General features: G+C 45.1%; 6 protein-coding genes and 1 non-coding gene across 8 annotated transcripts; 4 read left to right on the top strand and 3 right to left on the bottom strand.

Moving 5' to 3' along the window:
• Positions 1-965: 965 nt before the first annotated feature.
• Positions 966-1,536, bottom strand: LOC111079677 (ATP synthase subunit g, mitochondrial). Its single transcript, XM_022374939.2, has 2 exons — positions 1,410-1,536; positions 966-1,349 (listed from the first exon to the last, which is right to left on the bottom strand). Exons 1-2 carry the CDS (start codon positions 1,447-1,449, stop codon positions 1,084-1,086), a joined length of 306 nt encoding a protein of 101 aa, XP_022230631.1. The 5' UTR covers positions 1,450-1,536; the 3' UTR covers positions 966-1,083.
• A 3,027-nt stretch (positions 1,537-4,563) lies between these two features.
• LOC111079670 (adult cuticle protein 1) lies at positions 4,564-5,955 on the top strand. The gene is made up of 2 exons (XM_022374928.2): positions 4,564-4,674; positions 4,771-5,955. Exons 1-2 carry the CDS (start codon positions 4,669-4,671, stop codon positions 5,212-5,214), a joined length of 450 nt encoding a protein of 149 aa, XP_022230620.1. The 5' UTR covers positions 4,564-4,668; the 3' UTR covers positions 5,215-5,955.
• A 2,422-nt stretch (positions 5,956-8,377) lies between these two features.
• Positions 8,378-9,362, top strand: LOC111079675 (adult cuticle protein 1-like). The gene is made up of 2 exons (XM_022374937.2): positions 8,378-8,488; positions 8,562-9,362. Exons 1-2 carry the CDS (start codon positions 8,483-8,485, stop codon positions 8,961-8,963), a joined length of 408 nt encoding a protein of 135 aa, XP_022230629.1. The 5' UTR covers positions 8,378-8,482; the 3' UTR covers positions 8,964-9,362.
• Positions 9,363-11,526: 2,164 nt separating this feature from the next.
• LOC111079674 (sodium- and chloride-dependent GABA transporter 1) lies at positions 11,527-17,155 on the top strand. 2 transcript variants are annotated; one of them, XM_022374935.2, is made up of 11 exons: positions 11,527-11,716; positions 13,043-13,915; positions 14,646-14,777; positions 14,849-15,024; positions 15,088-15,128; positions 15,187-15,307; positions 15,366-15,705; positions 15,764-15,921; positions 15,984-16,112; positions 16,175-16,381; positions 16,445-17,155. In XM_022374935.2, exons 2-11 carry the CDS (start codon positions 13,573-13,575, stop codon positions 16,706-16,708), a joined length of 1,911 nt encoding a protein of 636 aa, XP_022230627.2. In that variant the 5' UTR covers positions 11,527-11,716; positions 13,043-13,572; the 3' UTR covers positions 16,709-17,155. The 2 variants fall into 2 exon arrangements, with proteins under 2 accessions (XP_022230627.2, XP_022230628.2); XM_022374936.2 differs by having other exon boundaries at positions 11,527-11,727.
• A 3,135-nt stretch (positions 17,156-20,290) lies between these two features.
• Positions 20,291-23,000, top strand: LOC111079686 (sodium- and chloride-dependent glycine transporter 1-like). The gene is made up of 9 exons (XM_022374949.2): positions 20,291-20,620; positions 20,894-21,025; positions 21,095-21,258; positions 21,309-21,409; positions 21,477-21,946; positions 22,004-22,152; positions 22,210-22,338; positions 22,403-22,609; positions 22,681-23,000. The coding sequence occupies exons 1-9, from the start codon at positions 20,458-20,460 to the stop codon at positions 22,960-22,962; spliced, it is 1,797 nt and encodes a 598-aa protein (XP_022230641.2). The 5' UTR covers positions 20,291-20,457; the 3' UTR covers positions 22,963-23,000.
• Positions 22,978-25,994, bottom strand: LOC111079687 (sodium- and chloride-dependent glycine transporter 2). The gene is made up of 8 exons (XM_022374950.2): positions 25,731-25,994; positions 24,884-25,179; positions 24,609-24,661; positions 24,421-24,544; positions 23,875-24,360; positions 23,681-23,809; positions 23,410-23,610; positions 22,978-23,348 (listed from the first exon to the last, which is right to left on the bottom strand). The coding sequence occupies exons 1-8, from the start codon at positions 25,897-25,899 to the stop codon at positions 23,046-23,048; spliced, it is 1,761 nt and encodes a 586-aa protein (XP_022230642.1). The 5' UTR covers positions 25,900-25,994; the 3' UTR covers positions 22,978-23,045.
• On the bottom strand, positions 25,238-25,435 carry Trnay-gua. The gene is made up of 2 exons: positions 25,399-25,435; positions 25,238-25,273 (listed from the first exon to the last, which is right to left on the bottom strand). It is a non-coding gene; the product is annotated as a tRNA-Tyr (tRNA).
• Positions 25,995-26,667: the final 673 nt, after the last annotated feature.

Genomic DNA, 26,667 nt, shown 5'->3' with positions numbered 1-26,667 from the left:
CTTCAACCTTTCGTAGGCTTTGTTTCTCAGCTCTCACGCCCAGTGCTTCCCAGTATTTCTTGTTTATCGCTTGCAACTGCCAGTGCTGCACAACGAAGGGCTGCCCCGGTGCACTGTACCCTTCAGTCGCTGCACTCTCGCGTAGAGTATGAAAACCAAATTAAATAATGGGTAACACGCCAAAGGTGTTGGCGGAGTGGGTGGAAATGCTGCTGCCTGCTGGCTGCTGTTGGGTTGCTGCAACCAAATTCGCTCGACTGCCACCGTGTGGCATAGCGGCCCACTGTTGGTGGGTCTCCCGGTCAGCGCTTGTTTGCAGTTGTGGCAACAATTGGTAGGCAGGCAGGCAGTCAGCAGGCAGCAACCAAAGGCCTGCGGCCAAATTGAATTCAAGCGTGGCTAACATTGATTTGCCAGCCCCACCACCAACCATTCCACCATTCACCCATAATTAGTTTTATTCTGTTTATGCGATTTTAATATGGAATTCGCATTAATCTCGGCCGGAAAAGTGGGCGGCAACCGCCGCAGTGTGGCAGTGTGATAAGGACCTGGGCCTGTACCGACTGTGGCATGATGCAATCGAGCAGTGAGATTGCAACAAAAGGCTGGAGAACGCCGCAGCTTTTTGTTTGTTTGCTATTAAAATGCCATTAAAATTGGGCCAAAATATGCTTCGGTTTTTCGGGGCAGCAAACAAAACGTGTTGGCGGTGCGACATGTGCCTGGTGGCTGGTGGTGGCTGCCCGGTCCATTGTTTTGGGTTGTGCAACTGCAACTGTGTCAATCTGATTTATGCCACTTGACCGAACGAGTGTGCATGTCGCGTTGGTTTTAACGCTTTGCCGCTTGGACGCCTGCGCACGGGGCAAGATCAATGCCAGCCACAGTCTCAGCCTCAGCCTCAGCGGTGGATTTTTGCAATGCATTTCCATGTCGGGCCCATGCCCAATGGTTCTACGGAATTCGGGGAGGGGCTCGCTACAGCTTTTTATTCAATGCACCTGGACGCAAAATATACTCTCGTGTGTGTGTTTGTGTTTGTGTCTGTTTGTGTATTAAACAATTGAGGAAACATTTTGTTCAGACCTTGTAGCCCACAAAGTGGCGACGTCCAATCACCTCGCCCATGTAGAACCAGGAGATTACCTCAACGGTAACCAAAATATTCAGCCAGGCCTCGCGCACTGTGACCTGTCCCAGGCGACCGCCCAAGCCCTTGACATCCGTCTTGAGATTCTTTGTGCTCTTTTGCACCTTCTTGAAGTCGCCCGGCAGCGGCGGCGACAGCTCCACTTTGGCATATTTCCAGAATTCCTTCAGTTGCGGACGTGCCAGCGCAGCCACAGCTGGGAATATATTTATTATACCACAAGAAATATCGGAGTGTATTGAATGGCAAAACTTACTATTGGCCAGGGCAGTGGCTTTAGCTATATATTGACTCATCTTGGACCGAAGTTAAAGTAGCAAGAAATGGAAAATCGTTTTAGTTTTTGTGTTTAGCAGAGATGATTTGACACACTGGCGCTGCCAGACATTGACAGGCTGCTTTGATGTGCCAGTGTTGCCATACAGTGTTGCTAAACGATAGTTGGCTGCGCTGAAAGGCGCTTCACACCACACACGATTCTCTGGCATTCCCCGCCCCGACTTGCAAATGTGTTTGGCTACAAATTTGCATAATTGCCCAGTTGTCGAATACAATCTGCGGCCAATTATGCGATTTTGCGGGCGATAAACTGACCGATCATTACACAGCACACCGACAAGATAGTTATTAGTAGAGCGAGCGAGCGAGCGATCTACGCCCACTTTGGGCAGTGCAAGACAATGGACACAACAACAACAAAAAAAAGAAGGCAAAAAGCACGCCCTAACAAATTGGCTCAGACCATCGATGGCCCCTCCTGGCATTGTCTTCCCAGGCAAAAAATCAGCAAATGTAGCCCAGAGTCGGGCAGGTATTTCATCATCGGGCCTTTGGGTTGTGGTTCTCATAATGTTAATGGATCACAAATGGGAAAAACTAATGCAGTGAAGGGCTCCATTCTGCACAAATAAAATTGGTCTAGTGCTTGTATATATCGTATTACTAATTGAGAATGACATTCCAAACAGAGAGGGAGACCTGACCAGACCAGCGCCTTTGCGCTGTGCCATAATCATTAATAAGATGTGATTAATGCTTCATAAATTTTTTGTTTGCGCCTGTCATTTGTGCTGTGCAGCTGTCTTCTAAATGGTTCCACTTCCACTCTCACGCGAGTCGTCATACCCATGCATTCGGGGGGCCACTGCTGACACTTTGACCCTCGTCTGAAAAAAAAAACGTGGCCAAAAGTTGATTTGCATTCCTATGACAATTTCAAGTTGAGGCGCTGCCATTGCATTGCCATTGGGGAATTGGATTGGATTGGATTGGGCTAAGAGCCCCTCCAAACATGGAAATGTAGTCCAACAATTCGTTTTACTATTTTGCATTTTTATTGTTTGCCAATGCTGACAGCGTTTGATTATATTTATTCTTGGGCGTTGGCCCCCGCGCCACACAGCAATTGCAATAGCAAAGGCCTTCCTATGTATTGCTGCGGGGGGAGACGCCGCAGCAGCAGCGCAGGCAACAAAAGCACCGAAAAGCGCAGAAATCGGGCAGGGCAGGGCAGGCAAAGGCTAATTGTTTATTTAGAACACTGCGCCAAAATGCAATGGCTATTAGATCTCCTGATCTCCAGCGAGATTTAGATGCTGGCATTTCGAGGTATTTGCTTGGTTTTCCTGAAGGCGCTTTATATGCAAAGAAATTGATTGTTATGGGCTTTTATAACTCTGACTATATTTGATATTAAAGAATTTATTTTGATTTAATTAAGCCTTTGTAAAGGGTATTTATGCTATTGCTTTATGCGAGTCGGTCCATTTATTTAGTGTCCAAAAAGGTTCCTTGGTTGAGGCTGTTTAAATTCCGTTTCGGAGTAAACTAATAAATGATAATAAATAATTTTATTTATGTATTTTTTCTGTCCTTTGCATTGAGTGGGTCTTTGATTTATCGCTGGACTGCCAAGGATTATTGTAAGAAGTCATTCCACATTTCTGGGGATCTTTTTTAGCTGACTGATGTACAATTATGTTGTGACTAAATATTGTTTTAATTAAGTCCTTAAAAAGGTTTTGGGAATGGCAAAACCTAACTGAACAACCCAGATATGGAAGGGTGATGGTCTCCAGTATTAATCGGCTATAAGTTTATTTCTACATCAGGTGCTTTATGCAGAACTTTTGCTGGAGCTATCGATTATGTAGTTTATGTCACTGAAAATTTAGAAAAATTTATGTAATTTATTTGTAAAATATTTAATTATTATTTTAGAATTATTTCGCCTTTAAAAAGGTTAAGTTTAAATCGATTAGTCTGTGCCAGATATATTTCTATATCTGATGGCCTGTTTTCATATTGCAGAAGGCTTTGCTGTCATTTAAGACTTCCTCGTTTATGATTTATTTTCTACTGTAAATTGTTGTGTTAAATTGTTGTTGTTGTTGAAGCAATCCAAAGGAAAAGGAAGCCATCGCTGATGGTTGCCCTGCGCAATAAAAACGATTGCCCGTCGGTGAAGATATTTCACAGTTGAGTGCTGCCTGGCTAACCATCAATTGTTATATTATTTAAACACTAATTAAGTCATTGTAAAAGGCACAGGCACAGGCAGAGGCAAAGTTCTTAGCCCCGCCTTGGGCAATAATAATACCCGCCGATATTCAATTGTTTTTGCAGTGTAGGCACGCGACTCTGCTGCAAATTCCATGCCCCCAAAGTTACGGCAGCACTCAGCGTGGAGTTGCAAGCACACTAACAGACAGACAGACGGAAAAAATATATATATAATTGCAACAAAGAATTCTGAGCTGCCATTGCAGCAAATTGAATGCGGCTTTGGGGCACATGCTTTGCTTATGACTTTTTAAATGTGTTTGTGGCTTTATCAATATAATTTTGGTGTTTGTGGCAATTTTCCATGTTGCTGATTGGCGCTGCCCGATTGGCCATAGACTCCACTACTATGTACCATGTGCAATCTAGGCTGTGTGTGTGTGTGTGATCGTATTACCCTCGGCTCTAAATTCTTGTTTATAGTAATTTGCGCAACAATTGACAGCAGTGCCTGTCCCTGCCCTCCCCCCTTGAAGCTGGAGAGAGGCGTGCTGTTGGGTGGTGGGTTATCAGAGTGTGTGCTGACTGCAGGAGAGGCAGATCTCTGCAGTCTCGGACGTTTGACGCCAGCTGGGCAGTGAAAGGTAGCCGGCGTCAGAGCACCACAACATCCAAAAGTGTACTCCAATTCTCGTCGTCGTCGTTGGTCGGGGCCCACAAACTTGGGCGTCGGCGTGCACGTACTCTCCGGTTTTTTTGTGTGTGTGTGTGTGTGTGTGTGTGGGCATTTTTTTTTGATACACATTTTCTTGACTGTGACTGTGACTGTGACTGTAACTGCGCGGCTGCAGCACAGGTTTGCATTTGGAAAAGCTAGGCAGGTCTTTTGGTATAAAAGTTGGCACAATTTGGTAGTCGAAATCAGAATCAACTCGTTCGCTGAGTATTCAACACAAGTTTACCTTCTTCTCCTCCAACAACCACTCTTCAACCACCCACCCCCCAAAAGCAACATGAAGGTAAGACAAAGAACAACAGACAACAGACAGCTGGAGCACCACCCACAAGGATTCTGATTCTGATCACACTTCCTATCTCCCGCCCTTTCCCTGCAGTTCGCCGCCGCCGTAGTCATGCTTGTGTGCGCCCTGATCGGAGCTGAGGCCTCGTGGAATGCGCTCCAGATCGCTCCTGGTGTCTCCTACGTTAACTCTGTGGCCCATGGCGCTGGCGCATGGGGTGGCCCCTGGAACGGTGCCTGGAACGGTGGCTGGAATGGCGCCTGGAACGGTGGCTGGAACGGTGCCTGGGGTGGTGCACCCGCTGCCGTCGCTGTGCATGCCGGCGCTGGCGCTCCCTGGGGCCTGACCGCACCCGGCTGGCATGGCGCCTCTGTGCCCGGCATTGCCCTGGCCCAGGGACCCGGCCTTGCTGCCGGACACGGCCATGAGGGTGTCTATGTGGCCAAGACCCGTGGTGCCATCCACACCGCTCCCCTGGCCGGACACATCAACTCGGCCACCTCGGTGAACGTGGCCGCCGCTCCCGGAACTCTGTAAGTCAATCGTCAGCCAGCCACCGACCGACCAATCGAACCGATGCCAAACGGATGTGACGGAGGATGCGGGGCGGATGGCCACAGGAGCTCAGGAGTCATCCCACTTCGATCTCTCCTTTCATCTGCTTCAGCGACCGACCACCTTCCACGACTCTCAACCGGATTCTTCCAACCCCCCGCCCCCGAACTCTCTCTCTACACAACTAAATGTTAAGCACACACCGCTCTTAGTACCCAGCCACCCCCCGACCCACGACCCCCCACCAGCCCTGATATACGAACACGATCCTGATCTTGAGGCGATCGATGATCCACGATACACGATCCAGCCCCACTGATCCCTCAGCAATTATTAAGTCCAACAACAATTACAACAACTACAAAGAAACCAACAAACTGACAGCATGTTAATTTTATTATTTGAGAACTTCCTTCATTCTATTCTACATCCATCTATGTATCTCCTTTCAAACGTTTTTCACATCTTCCAGCCAGCCAGCCAGCCAGCCAGCCTTACTTAGCTGTACATCTTTCTATATCTGTCTCTACTATATCTATCACTATCTCTGTCTCACTCTGTCTATGCATTATCTGAGCATTTCTTTTTGCGGAGAAATGCTTTGAGGCAAACTGTAAATATACATCATTCCCCCTGTACTCTAGTAGTAATCTGCAACAATGTAAAGATTGACGAAAGCGTTATAAATAAACTCGAATCAGCGTTTGTTTTATACACGACAAATCAAAGAGATTCTTGAATTATTTTGGGCGAATTTTAGGAGTAGAACTTGACACTTTTATTTAATTTATTTAATTAAAGTTTATAGCCAGAGAGGCACAAGGGCCTTCAGGCTGTGGAACTTAAAATTTTTGCAGGGTTTTTAGAGCTCTATTCTATACTTTGTTTACTGTAGGCTGTAGGCATTCCAATTTACAATTTATGGCAAGTTTTAGGACACTGAAATCAAGGAAAAGGGGTTCATAGCACCTCTCTCCCTTCATACACTTCCATTCCAACTTAAATCCAGGAAGAGGGGTTCATAGCACCTCTCTCTCTTCATACCCTCGCATCTCTCCAGCATTGTTTTACTTCCCACACGACCTTGACATAGCTCTGTGGCACCTGTATCGAATCATGCCCCTTCTGTTGTTTGATCTAAACACTAATATGATTTAATTATTACCTTGCCCCGGGGGGTGTGGCACTGTTCCTTTTGTTTTTGTTTGAAATAATTTTTGCACCTGCTGAACCTTGAATTGATTTTGCTGATAAGTCTGCCCGAAGAATGTCTAGATCAAATGTGTCTTTGTCTTTTAATTAGTTTAAGTTAGGAATTAGCTGGGGGGGTATTATTATTATGGCTGGCAATCCCAATTTGTTTGCACACAGAAACTGCTACCAGCAGCTAGTCTGAACGGTAGTCAAGTTGGAGGCCAATGGTCATTAGATCGAGAGAGTTAATTGTCGCCATACATACTGTATCTATCTGCTGTGTATTGGGAGCACAGGGCGTATGCTTAATTATGCAAACGCTTAACGCTAATTGCACATCCAAAGACTCAGACTTTACAGTCAGCAGCTGGTCTTCGAGTGCAGCTAAATAATTGCCAGCAAATAGCAAATTATAGCGATGGCTAATTACCGATTATCATCGAAAAGATTTCAAACTTGAACTCTTACACACAGATCACCCACACACACACACACACACACATATCCATATCCATGTGATTGTGGTGGGAAGGGGGCAAACCAGTTCTAATGCTTTCCAAATCGAAGGCTTTTTTCGGCATTAAATTGAATTGTCTCTGTTTAATTGCTTCGCCTAATGGGCGCCGCCTGTGGACAATGTGGGAAGTCTGGAACTGCAGTCGCAGCCGCAGCTGGAGCTCCGGTGCAGACACCCACACTCTTCCTGCCACGCCATTAAATCCAAGTGAATGTTGTGCAACGTTTTGGGCTAATGCTGTGTATCGAAGGGACATTCCATGCCCGTTCCCACACCAGAAACCCCCCCAAAATTTTAATTAGTTATAATTCCAACCCCAACAGTCCCACAGAATTAACCCTTACGAGAACATAAATCAGTTATTAGTTGGCCATATGCAGGATATGGATCAGACCATAATTGGATTTGCATTATTCTCGTAAATCAATGCTGAAAATGCTAATCATACACAAACAACAATTAAGTAATTAAACCGAACCAAACGAAACGAAACGGTGTGATGGAGTGAAAATCAACTTACCGGAACTGCAGCTTAAAAGTGGGTTGGGCGCGGCACTCAAAGCCACTCTAAGAGACAGAGAGAAAAGAGAGAGAAGAGATCGAGAAACACTCACTGGGGAATGCATTTCTGGGGCGTTGCAGCGTTTGTCAGTGCTGTGCAGAATCTGTGGGGGGTACCGATGGCAGCTGGTTCCAGTGAGGAGAACATTTTAATGCAGAGGAATTTTCTGCTGCTCAAAGGAAGATTTGTTGCTTAAGAAAATAAGCTGAAGATGAGGTTTGGGATGTGCTTTTTTATAAATTTTAATAGGAGTCAAGAGGTGATGTTCTCGCCTTGGAAAACTGGAAGTGAAACATGAGTTGGTTCAAGATTTATTTTAATATTTAATTAATTACAGAATGATAATTTCTGTGTGTCCAAACCTCTTCATATGCTTTTAGTGCTTAAAGAAATTTTAATAGAGGTAGTCGGAATATTTTCTGGCCATACAGACACCAATCCAGCAAGGGTTGAATCTGGCGGTAGATGGAGCAGCGTAAAATCAAGTTTCCAGAAGGATATTCCCTTGCATTCAGTCTAGTCTAGCCTGAGACTATAACTACTAGCAGAACTAGTTCCCCGACACGATCAGCTCTAACTTAGCACTTGCAGCAAGCAGCCACAGCCGCAGCGGGCGGGTGTTCAGGGCGCGTTAACAATGTCTCGAGCAGTCAAGGCGGTGATCTGTGAGATCGCTCATACGATAGATCGATCGATCGGAGCGGTGTAAGCCATGTCATTAGCACTGGCAGCGTATGCAAGCGGAGCTCCGCTGTCCCACTGTCCCGCTGTCCCCCTGTCCACTGACACCATGTGTGAACTCTCACTTTCATGAACTTTTGTAGTTGTCGCCGGTGCAGTGCAGTGCAGTGCTGGTGGTCAGCCATGTGGGGGACGGACCGCAGTCGGGTATAAAGCTGGCCAGCAGAACAGTCCAGAGATCAGTTCAGAACAAGAGTTCAACAAGAGCGCTACCAAAACCAAAACCAAACAGCAAAATGAAAGTGAGTTAAGATCGGGATGGAGGCGCCACTGGCACTGTGAATCCTTTGCTAATTTGGGGTGTCCTTTTTCCAGTTCGCCATCGCCGTTGTCTTCACTCTGGCCCTCGCCATGGGCGTGCAGTCGTCGGTGATTCCCCTGCTCTCCTCTCAGGTGGCCGGACATGGACTCTCGTACACCGCCGTCTCTGGACCCGCTCTGCTTGCCTCTCCCTGGGGACCTGCTCTCGGCGCTCCCTGGGCTCATCCCGCCGCCGCCTGGCCCGCAGCCGTGAGCGTCGGCTCCTGGCCGCCAGCAGCTATCCACGCACCCGCTGTCGTGGCTGCTGCCCATGGGCCCGCCGTTGTCGTTGGCCCTGTTGCCCATGAGGGTGTGTACACGGCCCAGACCCGTGGTGCCATCCACACCGCTCCCCTGGCCGGACACATCCAGTCGGTGGCCGCCATCAATGCTGCCCCCGCACCCGGAACCCTGTAAGTGACAGGATCTCTCCTGATAGTTTCCAAGTCCACCAACTACGATCGGACCGCCCCGCCATGCCATGGAACTGCCATTGATGAACCACAATACTGTTGTACACAAATGTATATATATATATATAGATCTATATAGACAGGGTACTCGCACCTAGCACTTGAACTTCAACCTCAACCCCATAACTAGCCATCAAAATTCCCTTTCGACCCAAGCACCAGTCAGCAACCAACACTGGCTGGTGTCTCTCTCTCTTGCGCTCTTTATAGTATTTATTTCGAATACATTTTCCAAGCATTCCTGGCAAAACAAAACAGAAGAAGGACTTTCCTTTGAAGGAACGCTGCGATCATTCCATGGGGAAATGTTTGAAATTATGCAAAATAAAGAAAATGTAACTAACACACAATTTGATTTAATTTGGAAGGAAATCCTCTCTCTCTTAGGATTTCTGAGAAAAATCTTAGAGCTTTGAGAAATTTCGAAAGTTAACTGTGATCGTTTGATTAAAAATTTACCAAAGTAATTTAGGGATCACATTTCGGGGATCATATTCCGAGTTTACAAAAACTTCCATAAAAATTAAATAACAAAATGAGGAGAGATCACTGGCTGAAAGAGAATGCTACAAATGCTTAAAAATCTTCAGAGTTTATTAGCAAAGTTAATAAATTCTTTGAAAATTTCACAGCTATTCACAGTCCAAGTCAAAGTCATAAATCTCTGTCACTAACATTGATTTCGACACGCAACAAACCATAAAAAGCGACAAATATTGGACTTTAGATTTGTCTGAAGCTCGTAATAGCTCAATTAACTACATAATGGATGCCACTTAAACGAGTTTAAATTGTGCAGCTAATCCCATGATCGACTGCAAAATACCGCGTAACTGGTGAATTCCACAATAGAAAAAACTGAGTCAATTAGTAAACACAGTCCGTTTGGCTGATGACAACAATGATTTGAACAGTGTTACGCCTTCGAATGTGCATAGTTGATTGATTCATTGACTCAAATGGAACATGAGCCTCACCCCGACGCACTCTTCTGAGCATCCACATGTCCCCCCATGTTCCCACTCCTCTACGCAGCCCCTAGGTGGCAGTTTTCCGAACAGAGCAACGCAATTGAATGGAAAGGCTGAAATGTCAAGTTCATGCGCATGCGCAACGCTCAACGCTCAACGCTCAACGCTCGACGTTCAATGGCGAAATGCATCCACAAATCAAATCAGAGCATTCACACCCCTGCCCCGGGCACTCCTTTCCACACCGCTGACCGCAACAGAATCCAACTGCGAAACCAAATGCGTGATTGCCTGACCCCCATACATCTCCCTCCCCTCATACCTAATATCGTTTTCTATTGCCACTCGGCGGTTCACGCGCTTGTTTTTGTTTACCCTTTCAAAATAATAATATGATTTTTAACAGAGACTTGTGACACAGAGTAAAGCATTTGAAAACTTTTGTGTGTTTCAAAAATAAAAGTAACTTCCAGACATTAAAATAGATATGCGGCATACCGGATCACTATGTATTATATATTGTATATTATATTATATTATTATATTGTTATATAGTATATAACAATCACCATCTCCAAAGGGTATCACAAAATTCGGCCACCGATATGCGAATTACTTTCTTGTTTTTCATGTTTTGCTTTGCTGCCGCATTTGGCTCTTGAATGAAATGCGTCAGTGTATCAATAACGGACACCCCTGTGCCGCCCCTCCCCTTTTGGGTGCACAGCATTTGGCGATTGAACGGACTTACTTGACTGCAGTGATTTATTGCACGCCCGCGGGCCAAGAGTCAATCGTCGTCAGTCGTGTCGACAGCCTCCCCTTACTGGGAGCACGGCTCGTACACGTAAATGGTAAGAAATTTCCTACTGGACTTCCTTTTGGCCAGGCCCGGTAATTGTTACAGCAAAGAGAAAATCACTCAAATGTGTGTGCGGGGGGCTCACAGCGAATTGGCGGTGCTCTTACTGCCCAAAATGTAACTCTTTGCGTGACCCCTTATTTACTTGCCCTTTTACAACCTTTTGGGTTATTAGCGAATTTCGTATACTCTCGTGAGTGTGCTTTCCTTCACCTGCATTACTCATTGGCTTCGAACTCAGAGCATTTAAGCGTCATGACGAGTCGCCTTTGCTCTTACTGCCTTTTATTTGACACTCTTTGCCGCCTCTTTTGCTTACACTCATTGGCTGTAGGGTCAACACGAATTGTGTGTGCTCTTACACTTTTCCACCCTAGGGAATCTGCTCTGCCTGCCCATACGTAATTGTAGAGCATTCGGTGGTTCTGCGTACTCTCATACATTTACCGCTCACTCACATTTGTAGAGCACAACACAGCAAACCATGCAAAAGCGCGCTCTCTCTCGCTCCCGCTCTCACTCTCTTTTTGCATTTCTCCCAACAACAAACCAATTGGCAAAAGAGTAGAAATAGCAAAAACAGCGGAGGACAGCAGCGATAAGAGACAGCGGCAGCAGCAGCATTTGGCCGGCGACTATCTGGCTGCGTCCGCGGCAGAGCTGCCTGCCTCAGTCGTTCGGTTGGAAGAGCGGCGGCGTCAACGTGCTTTCGGATTGGTATTCGGTATTCGGGGAATATCGCGCAGAACCAACAGAAAACTGAAATCAAAGTGCATGGAAGATTCGTGCGTGATTGCGAAAAGTGTCGCCGACTGCAACTGTGAAATGCATTGAGAGGCGCAAGAGTGAAGAGCGAATGCAAATGTGAGTGCCAGGTGCGTGATTTGATTGGAGGCGGATGATAAGCCCGTTAAGGCGGCGCCTATGCCGCTACCTTTGTTTGAATTGTCTTGTGCAAAGAAGCAGGAGCAGGGTGGCTAAGGATGGGGCTGGGGGAGGAGGAGCAGCAGACTTGGCTGCCACTTGAGACGCCAACTTTTTGCGTCTTTTTCTTGGCTATATGTATCGTATCGTATACTTTGTATATGCACATATACATATAACAATGTGCGATTGTTTGATTATGGTTAGACTTTCTTGAACTTTTCTTTTTGCAAATTTATTGCGCTTTATAAAAATTTCGTTTCGTTTCGACTAATTGAACACGTTTGCCGCCGTCGGTATCCAGCACACGCCCAGTGGCAGCAACCACCCACAGAAATAAACAAACAAATTTCAAGTCCAATGGGAATTACACAATGCGGGAGAGTCAAAAACAAAAAACAGCTGATTTGTACCCTCCTTTCCCAAGCGTCCCGCAGTGTTTCATTCCCCTTATTCTACACTTGTTGAAGCGTTTGGGAAAAAGAGAGCGACTAGGCTGTACGTCTCTCGTTAATTGCCTCTCTCTCGTGCTTTCGCTTTGAACGAGCAATGTCAAGCAAGGCGTAGTATTTAAGAGGTAAGGCAGTTTCGCTCTCAAGAGTTTTCAATATGAGCTTGAAATGTCTGCATGCAGTTTTGCCTTACCTTACCTTGGCAAAGAACACCGGCATTTAGAGAGAGAGAGAGAGAGAGTGTAAAAGAAGAGAGAGAGAGCAAGTGCAGCATCAGCTGGCTGTGTCCGTCCATTGCCCTCATTTGCCATCCCACTCCGACATTTACTTAATTCCATTCCGTTTCGATTGAGATGCGATTTGATTTAAATAAAACAACGCGCTCCCTGTCTTTGTTTGCGGATTAATTCCTATTTGTTTTGTTTCCCATTCCGATTGGAATCGTTCTTTGTTTGTTCTTATCGATGCTCACGAGTACGGGGTATTTTACTGCTTATATGAGCTATTTGCGGCAACTGCGCGTCCGACCGATGAACGGACAACGGCATAGCAATGTCATTGCACAGTGGCACGAATGGGATTTGGAGTGTAGTGCACAATTATTCTTAGCCCGCTAACAACTCGCTTTAAATTGTATTCAAGTTTCCCATATATGTATCAGACGTAGTCTTGCCATTTCCCACAGCCTTTGTCCCACTGTACTCGCACACGCATGCACAAAAAAAAACAGTATTTATTATTTAATTAAATTCGTGATTTGTTGCGCTCTTTGTTGCTATTGCTGCTTTTATTATTATTTTTTTTTTTTATTTAGTGGCAGAGAGTGAGAGCGGGGAGTGCCCCATCAAATCGCATCATTTGTCGCTGAGCATCTGATGCGACCGCTTGGTTCCGACTGCGCTTGGAGCTGGAGAACTTGGAGCTTGGAGTTCGTACACACAAATCTCGGTGCTGGATCGGTCTGTCTGTCTGTCGGTCTCTGGGGTGAAGTGTCGCGTCGTGACGAGTCTCGATTTCAATTAAAGACTGCTGCTGGCAGCTATAACATCTTATTAACTCTCAACTGGCGGCCCTATTAAGAAGATTATCATCCATAGACAAGTCAGCGAAAAAAAATAAAAAACATTGCTACGTCGGACTGACCCAGAAACTCCGGTGAAACTGGGTCAGAGTGCGAAATTCACGTATAGTGCGGTACGAAACGGAATGAACTTGGAACGAGGAGAGCAAAAAGTGCCAAAAACAAAAAAAAGCTGCGCGCGTTATAAGTGAGATTCTCTGGGGAATCTCAGGTGTTGTGGAGACACTTCCGTGGGTGGAATACATGACGTTGGTCCGCCCATCATGAAAGGCATCTGCGGGGAGCAGCTCAACCATTGCATGCTGCTGGGCGACTGCGAAAACGGTGGAGATGGCGGCACAATAGTTGGAGCTGAAGATGGCATTGGCGTTACAGGAAGCGGAGGATTGGCTGCCTCAGCGCGTCACATCCGCTTGCGGCAGGTGCAGAGCATGGCCGTGCCAGCGACCAGCGCCTACGACACCCTGGAGCGGCCCTATCGCCATGACAAGGCACGCGGACGCTGGGCCAAGTCGGCGGACTTTTATTTCGCCAGCTGCACCCATTGCTTCACCTCGGTGATGTTCTCGGACCTCCCCATCTTCGGCCTAATTAACGGCGGCTGGGGTAAGTGTTGCCGTTCCCATTCCCGTTCCCATTCTAATTTGTTATCAATGGATTTCAATTAACTAAACCAAAGGTTATCGGGGGACTGCCTTAATTGCTGGGCATTGTGTGCGTTCCTTTTCCATTATAAACAATATTAAATTGGCGAGCGATAAGGTGAATGACTGTAAGACGTTAGCAGTCAGGGTTGTCATCAAGCCACAGAAAACCACAACAATAGAAAAAGAGAGCAAACGATTCATCAGAAACCAAAATAAATAATACAAAAATAGAGAGCCTGATTCCACTAACAGATTCATCATAAACGGGGGGCTATAATCAACTGCCAACTGGTTACGAACAGATATAATCGGTGGCTATTCTGGGGTCATTAGTTAATGACATAATTACACACGTTTCTACATACAAATATACGATTCCAGATAAAGCAAATAATGACAGAGTGCTGTGGCAGATAAATCTCTAGAGAGAGGAGAGCATATTACTAGCACTTTTATGTGACCGCAGATCAAGGTTCTGGAGATTGTAGCATGTATTACTAAGCAAAGTAATTGATCATAAGGGAATTACATATATAATATATATATATTTATCGCTCAGCAAAAAATATCGAAATTAATCATTATTAGGCATTATGTCGGTTCCATTTTTACTCTTTAATCTAGTTTACAGAAATATATTTAAGTTTCTTCCCTTTATCCAATTCCTTTACTTTTTCATCTCTTTACAGTATTATTTATTATCGCCTATCTTATGGGTATTTTCATCTACTCCCTGCCCATATTTTTGATCCAAGCATTTCTGGGACAGTTTTCCACTTCCGGATCTATTTCAGCATTTCGTGTGGCGCCCATTTTTAAAGGTAAGAGCCCATCAACAATCTTGCAACAAACACACCCCCATAAGTTGGCTAATAATGTGGCACACTTTTAGGCATCGGCTATTCCATACTGCTCATAAATCTGGGAACACTCACGTACTACAGCATTGGGGCGGTGGTGCCACTTATCTACGCTGTGAACACTTTGCATGCGGTGATTCCATGGATGCACTGCAACAATACGTGGAACAGTGCTGACTGTTCCACCTACGACAACTACGATCAAGATGTGAGTGGACTAAAAGATAATTGTAATATATTTTTGCTAATTTTATACCTGTTTTCTTTACAGAATTTCACTGTCGATCCACATTCCACTGTGGAGTTCTTTCGGTGAGCAATAGATTTATTCAAATGTGAGCTTCAAATTAATATCTTTCTTTTTGCTCAGATCGATGATTGCCTCCACGGGCGAAGGCTCTACTGCCATGAGCACCTCCTTGTCCATGGTCGTGGCTGTGGTGGCCATTTGGCTGCTGGTACTGGCCCTCCTGCTCAAGCCCGTTGCCTTTGTGAGTGCTTTTTTTTCCAGTTCGTCATCTTTAGTCCCATATTGTGATATCCTTTTAGATTGGCAAGACGCTGCGTTGTGCTTGTGTCGTGATGTTTGCCTTCTTTGTGGCCGTTTTCTTCTATTTGGCCATTCACGAGAGCGTGAACCTTGGGACCATAAAAAGCTACCTGCTGCCTATGTTCTACAACATGAAGCAACTTTTGGGAGCTGCAAGGTCTGCCTTGCTATTAGCCGGCCTGGCCCTCGGCCCCGGCTATGGCAGTATCATCAATCTGGCGAGCTACAACAGCTTCCGCAGCGATGCCGAACGAATGAGCATTTGGGTGTGCCTCACCCATGCCACCATTGGCCTCTTGGCCGTCCTCTGCTGCAATGTGGCCCACGATCATTTCGAGGGTGAGTATCCAACTGGTTGCTTAAGCGTTTGTAACTATGTATATCCCTTCTTTTGCAGATCATGTGGGCATGCTGCCGTTGCATGTGGATGAGAAGCATGCCATGCAGTACTTGTATCTCAGTTTCTCGTATCTGTTCGGCCGCTTTAGCACTGTGCCCAATCTCTGGGCATTCCTGTTCTTTGTCATCATCTTTCTGGCTGAGCTTTCAGCATTGGTGAGGGTTTATTTGTAGCTTTCTTTTAAGGCCAGTGTCTAATGGTTTCATTTCTATTGTAGATGATCCAACTGCTGTCTGTGCTGACGTCCCTCTTCGATGAGTTTGAGTGGTTGAGGTGCAGAAAGATGCCAATTATCTGCTCGCTGATCTTCTGTCTAGCAGCCACATCCCTGTACTTTTGTACGCAGGTCTGTTGGGGAATTTCCGCTCAAAGAAATCATCTCTACAGCTTTTTTTATGCCACTTTCAGTTGGGCTTCAGTCAGCTAAATCAGCTGCCACAGCTGGCCATGTTCTCTCATGTCATCATTTCGGGTGTGCTCGTCCTGATGGCCACTTGGGTCTATGGCCGTGTGCGCTTCCAGTGCGATCTGCAGTTCATGCTGGGCAAAACGATCTCAAGCTTCACCATATTCTTTATACGCTTTGGCACGCCCATCTTTCTGGGGCTTTGTCTGGTAGGCAATCGATTTTCCATGTTTCCAATGAGCCAATGATCCTAGAATGTTTTTTCGTTTCAGTATCAGCTCGGCTACATATTGTTAAGTTTCAATGGACTCCATCCAGTTCTCATGTGGCTGAGCCAGGGGCTGATTTTCCTCGTGGCCATCGTGTATATGGCCTACAAGGTGACCAAGACGAACGGCAGCTGGCGGCAGCGACTGCAACAGTGCCTGGCGCCCCATGACTGGCATCCGGTGGATGCGGACAATCGTCGCTTTTACGAGGAGATAATGGGTATCTCCGAGATGCTGGTGATCGATGCCAATGCCAATACCACATAGTGCCTGTATTTGAAAAAGAAATACTCTTAGAATCGAATCAAAAAAGACCCCCAGGGGTCACCGTTCGTACTTAAGTCGCAGTCGCGCCCCCATGACACGTGAATGACGAGAGGTCGGTCATTCTCTGCCGCAGGTTGCGGCTCGAACTGAAACTCACTTTTATTATACACCACATAAACGAATTCACTCGGAATCAAAACACGGATCAAGTGCAATTGCTGATGGCTGACTTTTTTGATGGAGCTGTACTGATATTTTCCAAACGCTAGCTATAGTCAACAATAAACTGGTGATATTTAGTAGTTGCCTACAAAAAAGAACTAAAACTAAAACTAAAAACTAAATTCCGCCAAAAGGTAAACGGAAGTTCTACAAGCTTCGGCCAAAAATAAAATATTTAAAACAATAAAATTTTAAAATAAAAACGAGAAGGAACGTGTAAGTCGCTTCTGTGGACGCGACTCTACTTTTATACTCAGTCTATATATTGTGAGATTATGTATAATTTTAAAATAATTTACATTTGACATGTTTTTGCTACATCTGTTATCTACATCTACAATGTCGATTGTAAATTATACATACATACCAATGTACATCTACATCTTCTCCGCAAAGGTCGCGCATTGCACAGGGCATAGTGTGTGCGAGCGAGAGAGAGAATGAGTAGCGTGCGTAGCACAGAGAGGGGCGGGTGAAGTAACTGAAAAATAGTTCAAGATTATGCGCGTAAATGGGGGTTCTCGGAAAATATAAAGCTTGAAATTGTATTGACCACCCAATCGACTGATCGACTATCAGTTGCTCTATGCATCAGCAACCCCTTGACTTGGTATCTGATGGAGATGAATGATCGAAAAAAGGTATAGGGAGGCTGCTGTGGGGCATGTGTTTGATTAAACTATTATCTCGTAGAATGTAGGTCTCTCTCTTTGTGCCGAGTGGATGCATTATTTTTTTGTACTACCGCATTTTATATAGAGCTTGTTGAATACTTTCAGTCAGTGTGTGTTACAGATGTCTGTAAAAAATAAAGCATGTGTAGTAAATAATATTTACACAATATTTGTACTATTTTACTAAATACGAGTATGTATTTATTTATATACTACTCGTTAGTATGTACATATATTGTGCTCGTGTCGTAAATCGTGATCAGCGATTAGCGCTAATCCTAATCATTCAATCAGTTATGAGAAAAATGTTGTTTATAAATTTATTAAGTGAAATCACTTTAAAAAATTTCCCGAATTTCGGTGAAATCTATTTTGCTCTCGGGCAAGTGCCATGCTTATGCTCGACGAGGTCACTGCGGTTATCAGTAGCAAATAATATTCCCTGCATAAATAAATACTGAATAATTGGCTGACTATTAAAATTTTTAACAAATTTGTTTCATATTTAATTTGAACTACTATTTGGCATTCATATTATTTGCCATTGAGACTAAGCTATTGTTGATAAGACTTATATTTTTTTTATTTAGGGGGGTTTTTATAAACAATTATCTGCTAATTATGGACTAGGATAAAAATAACTAAGAATAAATAAAGAGGAAAAAATACAAAATAAAATTGAAAATTCGCTAAATTTAGATTATAGTAAATATAATGTAATAAGATGTTAAGGGACATACGGATCGTCAAACTCCTTTGACCAACGCTTGATAAACGCTAAAACTCCCTTTGCTTTGTTTACCCATAAAGCAATATGGCTGTTGAAACATAGCTTGTGATCGCAGAGCACTCCTAGGTCATTTGATTTTAAAATTCGATGCAGAACATGATGTCCTAGAGAACTGGGGACCAAATGAGGCTGTCGGCGGTGAAAGGTCATAACTTTGCACTTAGAATGGTTCCAAAAAAGTAAGTTGTTCGAACACCACATGTTTAATTCATCAAGGTCAAGTTGTAGGCGATTATGCTAGTACCAATCAGAAAAGGAAGAACCGATTTTAACGTCATCAGCATACATTAATGTAGTTGAGTGCAGAATAACTTGAGGCAGGTCATTTTCAAACAGATTGAACAGCAGCGGACCTAAATGACTTATAGGACATTAAAAGGTACTATCCGTATGTATTTTGGTCAATTTACCTAGAAGACTGCATACGGTCTGATATTGAATGGAGAAATGGCTTCTTAGTTGTTTGAGATTATAGGAACAGTGACAGTGACAGTCTTATTTATTATTATTTTTTGTTGTATCTACAATCGGATTCGATGTCATTGCGGTTCCGTCCGTCCGCCCATTTTTGCCCAAACACAGACAAATATCAGATCGGTTTGCATTCTCCGGCATCCACATGAACTTTTTCCAAATGAACTTGGCGATGTGTGATGTCCCGCACAAGTGGAACAGCCAGTGGCGTAGCTAGGGGGAACAAAAAAAATAAATTGGGGCCCCAACTAAAGTCAGACACTTTATCATTAAGAGGGTTTTGTGTGAGCCTTATGGATTAATTATATTGGTATTAGGTCAAGAGGTAAATCGAATTCTTTATTTGAAGATGTATGTGTTCAAAAAACTTTATTGTACATTTAACAAAATTACAATCTTATTCTTGCCTTACTTACTCGACAAAATTAAACTCTTTATTTACGCTTCGAACAAAACCAACTTTTTCTGATAGATTAAATTTCCGACCCCATAAAGTATATATATTCTTGATCAGCATCAATAGCCGTTCTATCTCTGTGTGTCCGTCTTGATGAGCGCCTATATATCAGAGACTATAAGAGCTGGAGCAACCAAATGTTGATATCACACTGCTACAAGTGTATTTCAAAATTTCGCCTCGCCTGTAGCAAAATAATTGAAAATGTAAAATATTTAAAAATTCTACATAAATTCTAAGCTCACAAATTTATATACTTACTGAATACTGGTATAAAAGTAGAGTCGCATCCAAAGAAGCGACTCAAAAGTTCCTTCTCGTTTTTTTAAAATTTTTTTTTTTTGGATATAGTGCATTAATTGTGCGTCGTTTGAAGTATTTTTCATTAAATTCAATGAAAAAACGGCTGATCTGAAATTGGTTGACAAACCCTCTGAAAATCATATATTACCGTTTGGAACGTGACCTCAGCCATTTTTCCATAGAATTTTATGAAGAATACTTTATACAAGTCGAATTCATGCTTGCAGAAGTGTGGAGTGAGAGATATTTTGGGGTTCGGGCCCCGGGGGCCCCGGGCCGGCGCGTAGCTACGCCCCTGGGAACAGCACGAGCCATACACACAAGCGTTGATAATGAATAAATGCAATAATAAACATAAAGTCGAGAAAATAGATACACTAACGAAAGAACTTTAGAAGAGGTAATACCTATCCTTCCTCCAATCTTTGATCAGGTGCTGCCTTTAGGGACACATTATATGGGACCCATTGTAGCTAAAATTGCCACAGAATCAGACACATTAATTCTCTGCTCCACTCCTAAGCAACCCTCCAGCTTTCTCAAGTGTATGCCAGGCTGCCAGCAAAAGTAGGAATACCCCTTCCCAGGTTATCCGCTGCTGTCGTCTACTGGGATGAGCTCGACGGCGGCTTGCAGTCCGATTTGAATTCAGTTTGCCGGCATCGGCTCTACTAATTAGTCCGTCAATTTAAAGTAGAAAACGCGCACGGATCGTTCGCAGCACAACAACAGCAACAAAATATACAGAGAATACATAGATTATATGTATATACAGCTGTTCTCTAAGATTATTTACATATAAATCATCTAAATCAAGGCTGCTGCCGCCATGGTCTATGAGACATCATATGCCACCGGCCAGAAACCCTTCAGCCCGGATCTAGATCGTGGAAAATGGGAAAAACCAACGGATTTTGTATACGCCTGCTTTGGACTCGCCCTAAAGATGGACATTTTTGTGGCCTCATATTGGTACTTCTTCGATTTGGGCAGTGAGTAATGGGCACATTGAACCGCAGTTTTCAGCGCTAGAAATAGAATCAAGCCAGGGCACCAGGCGGGCACTACGTAGTATAAATGGTAGATAGAAGCTGCTAATCTTTTTAGGGGCGTACCATTACCTGACCTACAGAACTGATATACAAAGGACTGAATATGATTCATCGTATTGATTTACGTTGGTTGAGTTGGCAAGAGAGAGAGAGATGATGATCGATTATTTTTTGATGCTGCTTAATATAATTTTTTCATAATTTCTTTTGTAGTTTTTGGCATGCTGCCCTACTACATGTACATGGTCATCTTTTTGGTGCCGATTCTGGTGATACATTCCTTCATGGGACAATTTTCCAGCAGCGGCTTTATATCAGCATTTCGTGTGTCGCCGTTTTTCAAGGGTAAGCTAGGAGGGACTTCACCCTTTTCCCTTGGTGTATTATTACCCATATGTATATGTTTTTTTTCAGGCATGGGCTATGTCAGCACTTTGCTCACCATCTCCATGCTCATCTACTACGGCATCTTTGCGGCTGTACCACTTTTGTTTATCATCAACTCCATTCGTCCCACGCTGCCATGGAGCTGTGAGGGCATAAAGTCCTGGCACAACGAATCCAGCGATCAGTTGACTGTAAGTAGTGCCGATTCGATTGTTTCACTTAGCTAACAATCTCGCTTCAGATTTGCAATCATACAAAAGCCGATGGGGACTTAATTAATTTTAGCGACAACGAAACGAGCGACTTCAAGCTACTTCATGTGCCATCGGTGCTCTACTTCCAGTGAGGCACTTGCAAGCATTTCCATATTTGCCTCATCATGACTGATGCCGCTCTTTTTTTGTTGCAGAAACCATTTTAGCCTGAATGAGGTGTATCGATTTGCGGATCTGGGCCAGGACTACGAGCTGTCGTGGCATTTTGTGGGCCTCTTTATAGTGGTCTGGTCCATCATTGGCTTTATTTTTTACAAGTTCTCGGAGACGGCCAAGTTTGGCTGGCTGCTGCGGCACATGGTCCTGGTGACACTGGCCCTTTTGGGTGTGTGCTTTGTGCGTTTCCTCTTTCTGCCTGGCTCCATCGGTGGACTTATGAATTATCTGACGCCGCGATTGGATGACTTGATAATGGGCAGCGGCTCTACCTTTATTATGGTGCTGCAGGCCTTCGGCGCCGGCTGGGGCAGTGTGATGGCCCTCTCCAGCTTCAATGGCTTCAAGGCCAACATTATGTCCTACTGTTGGATCATTTCCTTTGGCCAGATACTCATTTACATATTCTTTGGTTTGGTTACCTTCATGCTGGAACGTTACTACGAAGGTGGGTTAAGTGAACTCAATTGAAGTGTGATTTAAAACAGCTTTTTATGGCACACAGAACAAAGAACCGACAGCTTCAATAGCCATGTGCTAACCCATTGGCTGTTGTTCCTGTCGAGTGCGAGCGCCTTGGCCAGCCTGGAGTGGCCCAACATGTGGACTGTGATATACTACACGATGCTCCTGCTGGCTTCACTCATTGTGATGGTGGGTGCCCAGTCTTGGCCGGAGTGCTTTAATTCTTTCAAGCTTTCTTCTTTGCAGACCACACAAATATTCACTGTACTTGCGAGTGTCTTCGATGAGTTCGAGGGCCTGCGAAAGCACAAACAGCAAGTGACCTTTGGCCTGATTGCCGGTCTGGCTCTCTGTTCTTTCTTCTTTTGCACGAATGTAAGTGGGAGTGTGCAGCTGTGTAATATTTATCACAAATTCTGTTTATCTCCCGCTCCCCCAGCATGGCATTGCGTACTTCTCGGCTTTGGCCATGGATGCCATTTGGTCGCATAGCCTTTTGCATTTGCTGCTGCTGCTGGTGGTGCTGTGGATCTATGGCCGGGAACGCTTTCAGCGGGACATTGAGTTCATGTTGGGCCAGCCCTTTGCCTCCTGGAAGGTCTTCATACTCCGCTTCATAGCGCCGCTCATACTGATACTTTCGCTGGTTTGTTTTCTGTTTCAATGGAAGTCTCATCTCTTGCCTAACACTCTCTCCTGTCCTCTTCCCTGACGTAGCTAATGGGCCTTGTTGTGGCCATCATGGAGCACTCTTTTTTCTCGTTTATTGTTTTGGTGCTTTCTGTTTTCCTGGTGGTGTTGCCATTGCTGGCCATACCCGGCTACGGCCTGTACCACATGTACCAGAGCACGGGCGGCTGCTGGGAGCGTTTCCGCCGGAGTTGTCGCCCCACCGATTGGTATCCCGTGGACATGGAGCATCGACAGCAGTACGAGGAGGCTGTGGGCAATACCGATGTCACCCATCAGCTGTTCGAGGTCACCGAGGAGGTCAATTAATGGCGAATGCTTTAAATATAAATCAGATTTTATTGGCACTTCTAAGAGTAAAAGTTAATTGGGATTGGGTTGGCTAGGGGGTACTACTTCATCGCATCCGCATCTGTGTCAGACATAAACGCGGGCATTCTGCGCTGCCGGCGGAAGGCCTCGTACTGTTCGCGATCCTGCGGATCCGCTGGGGTCCAGTCCAGCGGCTTCAGCCGCTTCTTCAGGCTGTCCACCATGGTTTCCCGCTTGCGTATCATGATGTACAGCACATACAGCGGTATCCACATCACAGACGACACGAAGCTGGCCCAGCCAATAAAAATGGCCCACTTGGGGTAGATGGTGTTGTTGTATTGAATGGTGCGTATGAAAATGATGCTCATAAAGAAAATGAACTGCAGGGAGGGGAGTAGGGACTGAAGAGGCTGAGGAAGATCAGGCACAAAGGGTACGCACGATTAGAACTATGGGTGTGATCCACTTCCAGAGGATCTTCCAAATGATGGAGGGTCGCTTGCCCATCATGAACTCCACGTCCAGCATGAAGTTGTCGATGCCATAGATAAACGACACCATGATAATCTCCACCAGACAAATGGCTATCACGGATATGGCCGAGGAGTACCAGTCAAACAGCTGCAGGATATACATGCCGCCCTGTGGGAAGCCATTACAGGTGGGGGGAAGCCATTACAGAAATTTGGCAATGCTTTCAAGGTCTACTTACATTTGTGGTCATTATAATGGCACAAAAAAAGAACAAAATGCAGCAGACAAGCGTCAGCTTCCATTTGTGATTCCTAAACCACTTGACTTCGTCCAGCACCGATGAGGTGATGGCCTCCAGCTGCACAAACTGCAAACGGATCAGAGCAAATGATATCAGAGATACTCCCCACACTAAGGGAATGTGCCACCCACCACACTGTCAATGCCCAGCAGGAAGAGCATAAAGAAGAACATAATGGCCCAGAGCTGTGGTATGGGCAGCTTGGCTATCGCCTCCGGATAGGTGACAAATGCCAGACCCGGACCCGAGGTGGCCACCGTAGCCACCGGTATGCCCGACTTCACCGACAGGAAACCCAGAACGGAGAACACCACAAAACCCGCAAAGATGCTCGTAAACACATTGACGGTCACAATCAAAATGGTGTCGAATTTTGCATCATTGCGGAACTCAGTGAAGCTGGCCATGTTGACAATGCCACCCCAGCCGGGACCGAGGCCAAAGAACATCTGTATGGCCGCATCGGCCCAGACTTTCAGATCATAGAGCCGTTCCCATTCCGGATACATGTAGAATTTGATGCCCGTCCAGGCGCCGGGCAGGGTGACGCCACGCACAAACAGAATGAAGAGCAGTACATAGGGAAAGGGCGCCGTAAAGTAGACCACCTTACCCACCTAAAACAGGCACAAAAACTATATGCAGGAGCCACAAACATTTTTATGTGAATTTCTTACCGATTGAATGCCTTTGGCTACGCACAAATAGATGACAATCCAGGATAGAAAGAGGCTGAGTAATTGCTGCCACACAATGCCGCCCAGATCGGCAATGCCACCCGACAAACGCAGCACTTCGCGACTGCAAAAGAATATATAAATTTTGACAGCAAGGATACCTGAGGGAACTGGCACTGCGAACTTACTGAAAAAACTCATCCGCTGATGTCACAAAATCCGTTGAATTTTGTTTGCTTAGCTGTGAAATTAAGGAACAGAAATTAAATACAAAGAGAAGGAACGTTGTGAGTTGCTGCTGGTGCCGCGACTCAACTCTTATACCCGTACTCAGTCAGTAAGTATGTGTGCATGTGTGAGCATATGATTTATGTGTACTTTTGTCTGTTTACATTTTTTGTTTGCTACATCTACATCTAAAATGTAGATTATAAATCCAGATAGCCAGAGGGGGGGGACTCACCTCATCGATGTTAACACAATGATCTGTGTTCCACGAGTGATCGCAGTCCACCCAGGGCACATCCTTGTAGAAGCAGTAGGAGATCATGCGAATGGGATAGGAGAGAATAACCGAATAGTAGCACACACAGTACATATTCACGACGACCTGGGCTATGCCCGTGCCCTTGAGTATTGGCGCCAGGCGGAACATGCCCGTGCAGCCCGTGCCCGAGAATTGGCCGATGAGCACCTCCATGTAGAAGAGCGGTATGCCGGCCAGCAGCACCATTAGAATGTACGGCACCAGAAAGGCACCTGCAACAAAAAAAAGAGAAGAAAATTTGGAGCAAAAATAAAAGCAAAAAAAAAGATATCCTTCGAGCCGGATTTGAACCAGCGACCTATGGATTTCAACATATCGCGAATCTTAAGCTGGTGGTGCATGAGTAGGGCGCTATCCGGTTGCCGTGGTATCGTTCCAGCCCCCAGAGTCCTGCCGCTGCCCGTCGCACATCACCAAGCCTCCTCGTAACTCTACAGTCCACCGCTCTACCAACTGAGCTATCGAAGGCGTCCCCCACAGACCGCCAGAGTGGCCATCAAAAGCGGCAAAGCTTTCGTCCAGCTTTCATCGCTCAAAAGCTAAATATGAAAGCTAAAAATAGCCCACAGACAGCCCCCAGACACGACCCCACTGCACTGCACTCCCCCAGCGCTATTTTCTGTGAGTGAAATGAAGAGAGACAGGGAGAGCGAGAGAGCACACAGTGCAGTGCACGTGGGGTCTGCGTGAGGTCTGCGTGGGGCACTCCGTGTGGCACAGCACTGAGTGTGTGTGGGTGGTTACGTGTGGATGAGTGACTTACCGCCGCCGCTGCGATAACATAAATACGGAAAGCGCCACACATTGCCAATCCCAATGGCATAGCCGATGAGCGAGAGTATGAACTCGGTTTTGGACTTCCACTTGCCGCGATTCGTGTCGCGTTCGATGCGCTTTGATCTTTTCGCTGGTGGCGGACTATTACTCGCCATTCAATGTTCAATTTTACTATGTGTTGTGTTGTGTGTGTGTTCAAGTTCATGTGGAATTTATCATGCTGAGTTTGAATGAAAACTGCTCGGATATTTGAGGTATTTTTGCTTTTGAGAGCAAACAAAATATATTGGTTGGGAATATTGTATATGTAGACTGCCTTTTTTTGTTGCTAGCTGCTGCTGCTGCTGCTGACTTGAATTCTTGCCCGTGCGGATATAGGCAGGCATTACCTGATTTATAGGGCATCTGTGTGAGGCATGTTTCTTGCCACATTATGCTGGAGCTTAGAGGGGATCCTGACTGCAAAAACAACGATCTACATGAATGAAATTTGTCAGGTGCTTCATTGACCGCTCTTTGTATTACAATCCATCCGCCCGGTGTGCCCAACGTTGCCATGTCCACAGTGTCGCCCAGAAATGCTGACAAAATAATTTGCTAATATTTCTGTTCTTTTCTGATCGAAATCTTGAATATACTATGGATACATTTATGGATATTTTGCAGCCTTAATCTTACACTTTCAGGTTTCTGGCTCATGCTCATGGAATGTTTTCTTCCATCGAGTTATATGTGTTTTTATCCTGTGACAAAGTGCACCTTGAATATGGAGGAACATCTCGAAGAAGAGCCGCATAAATGTACGTACTACTTATACGCATAAATAAACCCGATCAAGGGCATTATATTACGAGTATTGGAATTGACTGCGACCAATATGAAGAAACCTTTTTATTCGCGCACAATCATCGCATTCTCCTTTG

This window comes from Drosophila obscura, unplaced genomic scaffold, assembly GCF_018151105.1.
Source record: "Drosophila obscura isolate BZ-5 IFL unplaced genomic scaffold, ASM1815110v1 contig_37, whole genome shotgun sequence".
In the NCBI taxonomy this organism is placed as follows: Eukaryota; Metazoa; Arthropoda; class Insecta; order Diptera; family Drosophilidae; genus Drosophila; species Drosophila obscura.
The sequence above is the reverse complement of the archived record's forward strand: the minus strand, read 5'-3'. Positions and strand labels throughout refer to the sequence as shown.

Coding starts and splice junctions, on each gene's coding strand:
- LOC111079677 (XM_022374939.2), bottom strand. CDS start 1,449: ATGAGTCAATATATAGCTAAAGCCACTGCCCTGGCCAATA. Junction 1,350..1,409: donor AGCCACTGCCCTGGCCAATA/GTAAGTTTTGCC, acceptor ATATATTCCCAG/CTGTGGCTGCGCTGGCACGT.
- LOC111079674 (XM_022374935.2), top strand. CDS start 13,573: ATGAAAGGCATCTGCGGGGAGCAGCTCAACCATTGCATGCTGCTGGGC. Junction 15,129..15,186: donor TCCACTGTGGAGTTCTTTCG/GTGAGCAATAGA, acceptor CTTTTTGCTCAG/ATCGATGATTGCCTCCACGG. Junction 16,382..16,444: donor TCTTTCTGGGGCTTTGTCTG/GTAGGCAATCGA, acceptor TTTTCGTTTCAG/TATCAGCTCGGCTACATATT.
- LOC111079686 (XM_022374949.2), top strand. CDS start 20,458: ATGGTCTATGAGACATCATATGCCACCGGCCAGAAACCCTTCAGCCCG. Junction 20,621..20,893: donor GTACTTCTTCGATTTGGGCA/GTGAGTAATGGG, acceptor TTTCTTTTGTAG/TTTTTGGCATGCTGCCCTAC. Junction 21,259..21,308: donor AATCCAGCGATCAGTTGACT/GTAAGTAGTGCC, acceptor ATCTCGCTTCAG/ATTTGCAATCATACAAAAGC.
- LOC111079687 (XM_022374950.2), bottom strand. CDS start 25,899: ATGGCGAGTAATAGTCCGCCACCAGCGAAAAGATCAAAGCGCATCGAA. Junction 23,810..23,874: donor TGCTGGGCATTGACAGTGTG/GTGGGTGGCACA, acceptor ATCCGTTTGCAG/TTTGTGCAGCTGGAGGCCAT. Junction 23,611..23,680: donor CCATTATAATGACCACAAAT/GTAAGTAGACCT, acceptor GGCTTCCCACAG/GGCGGCATGTATATCCTGCA.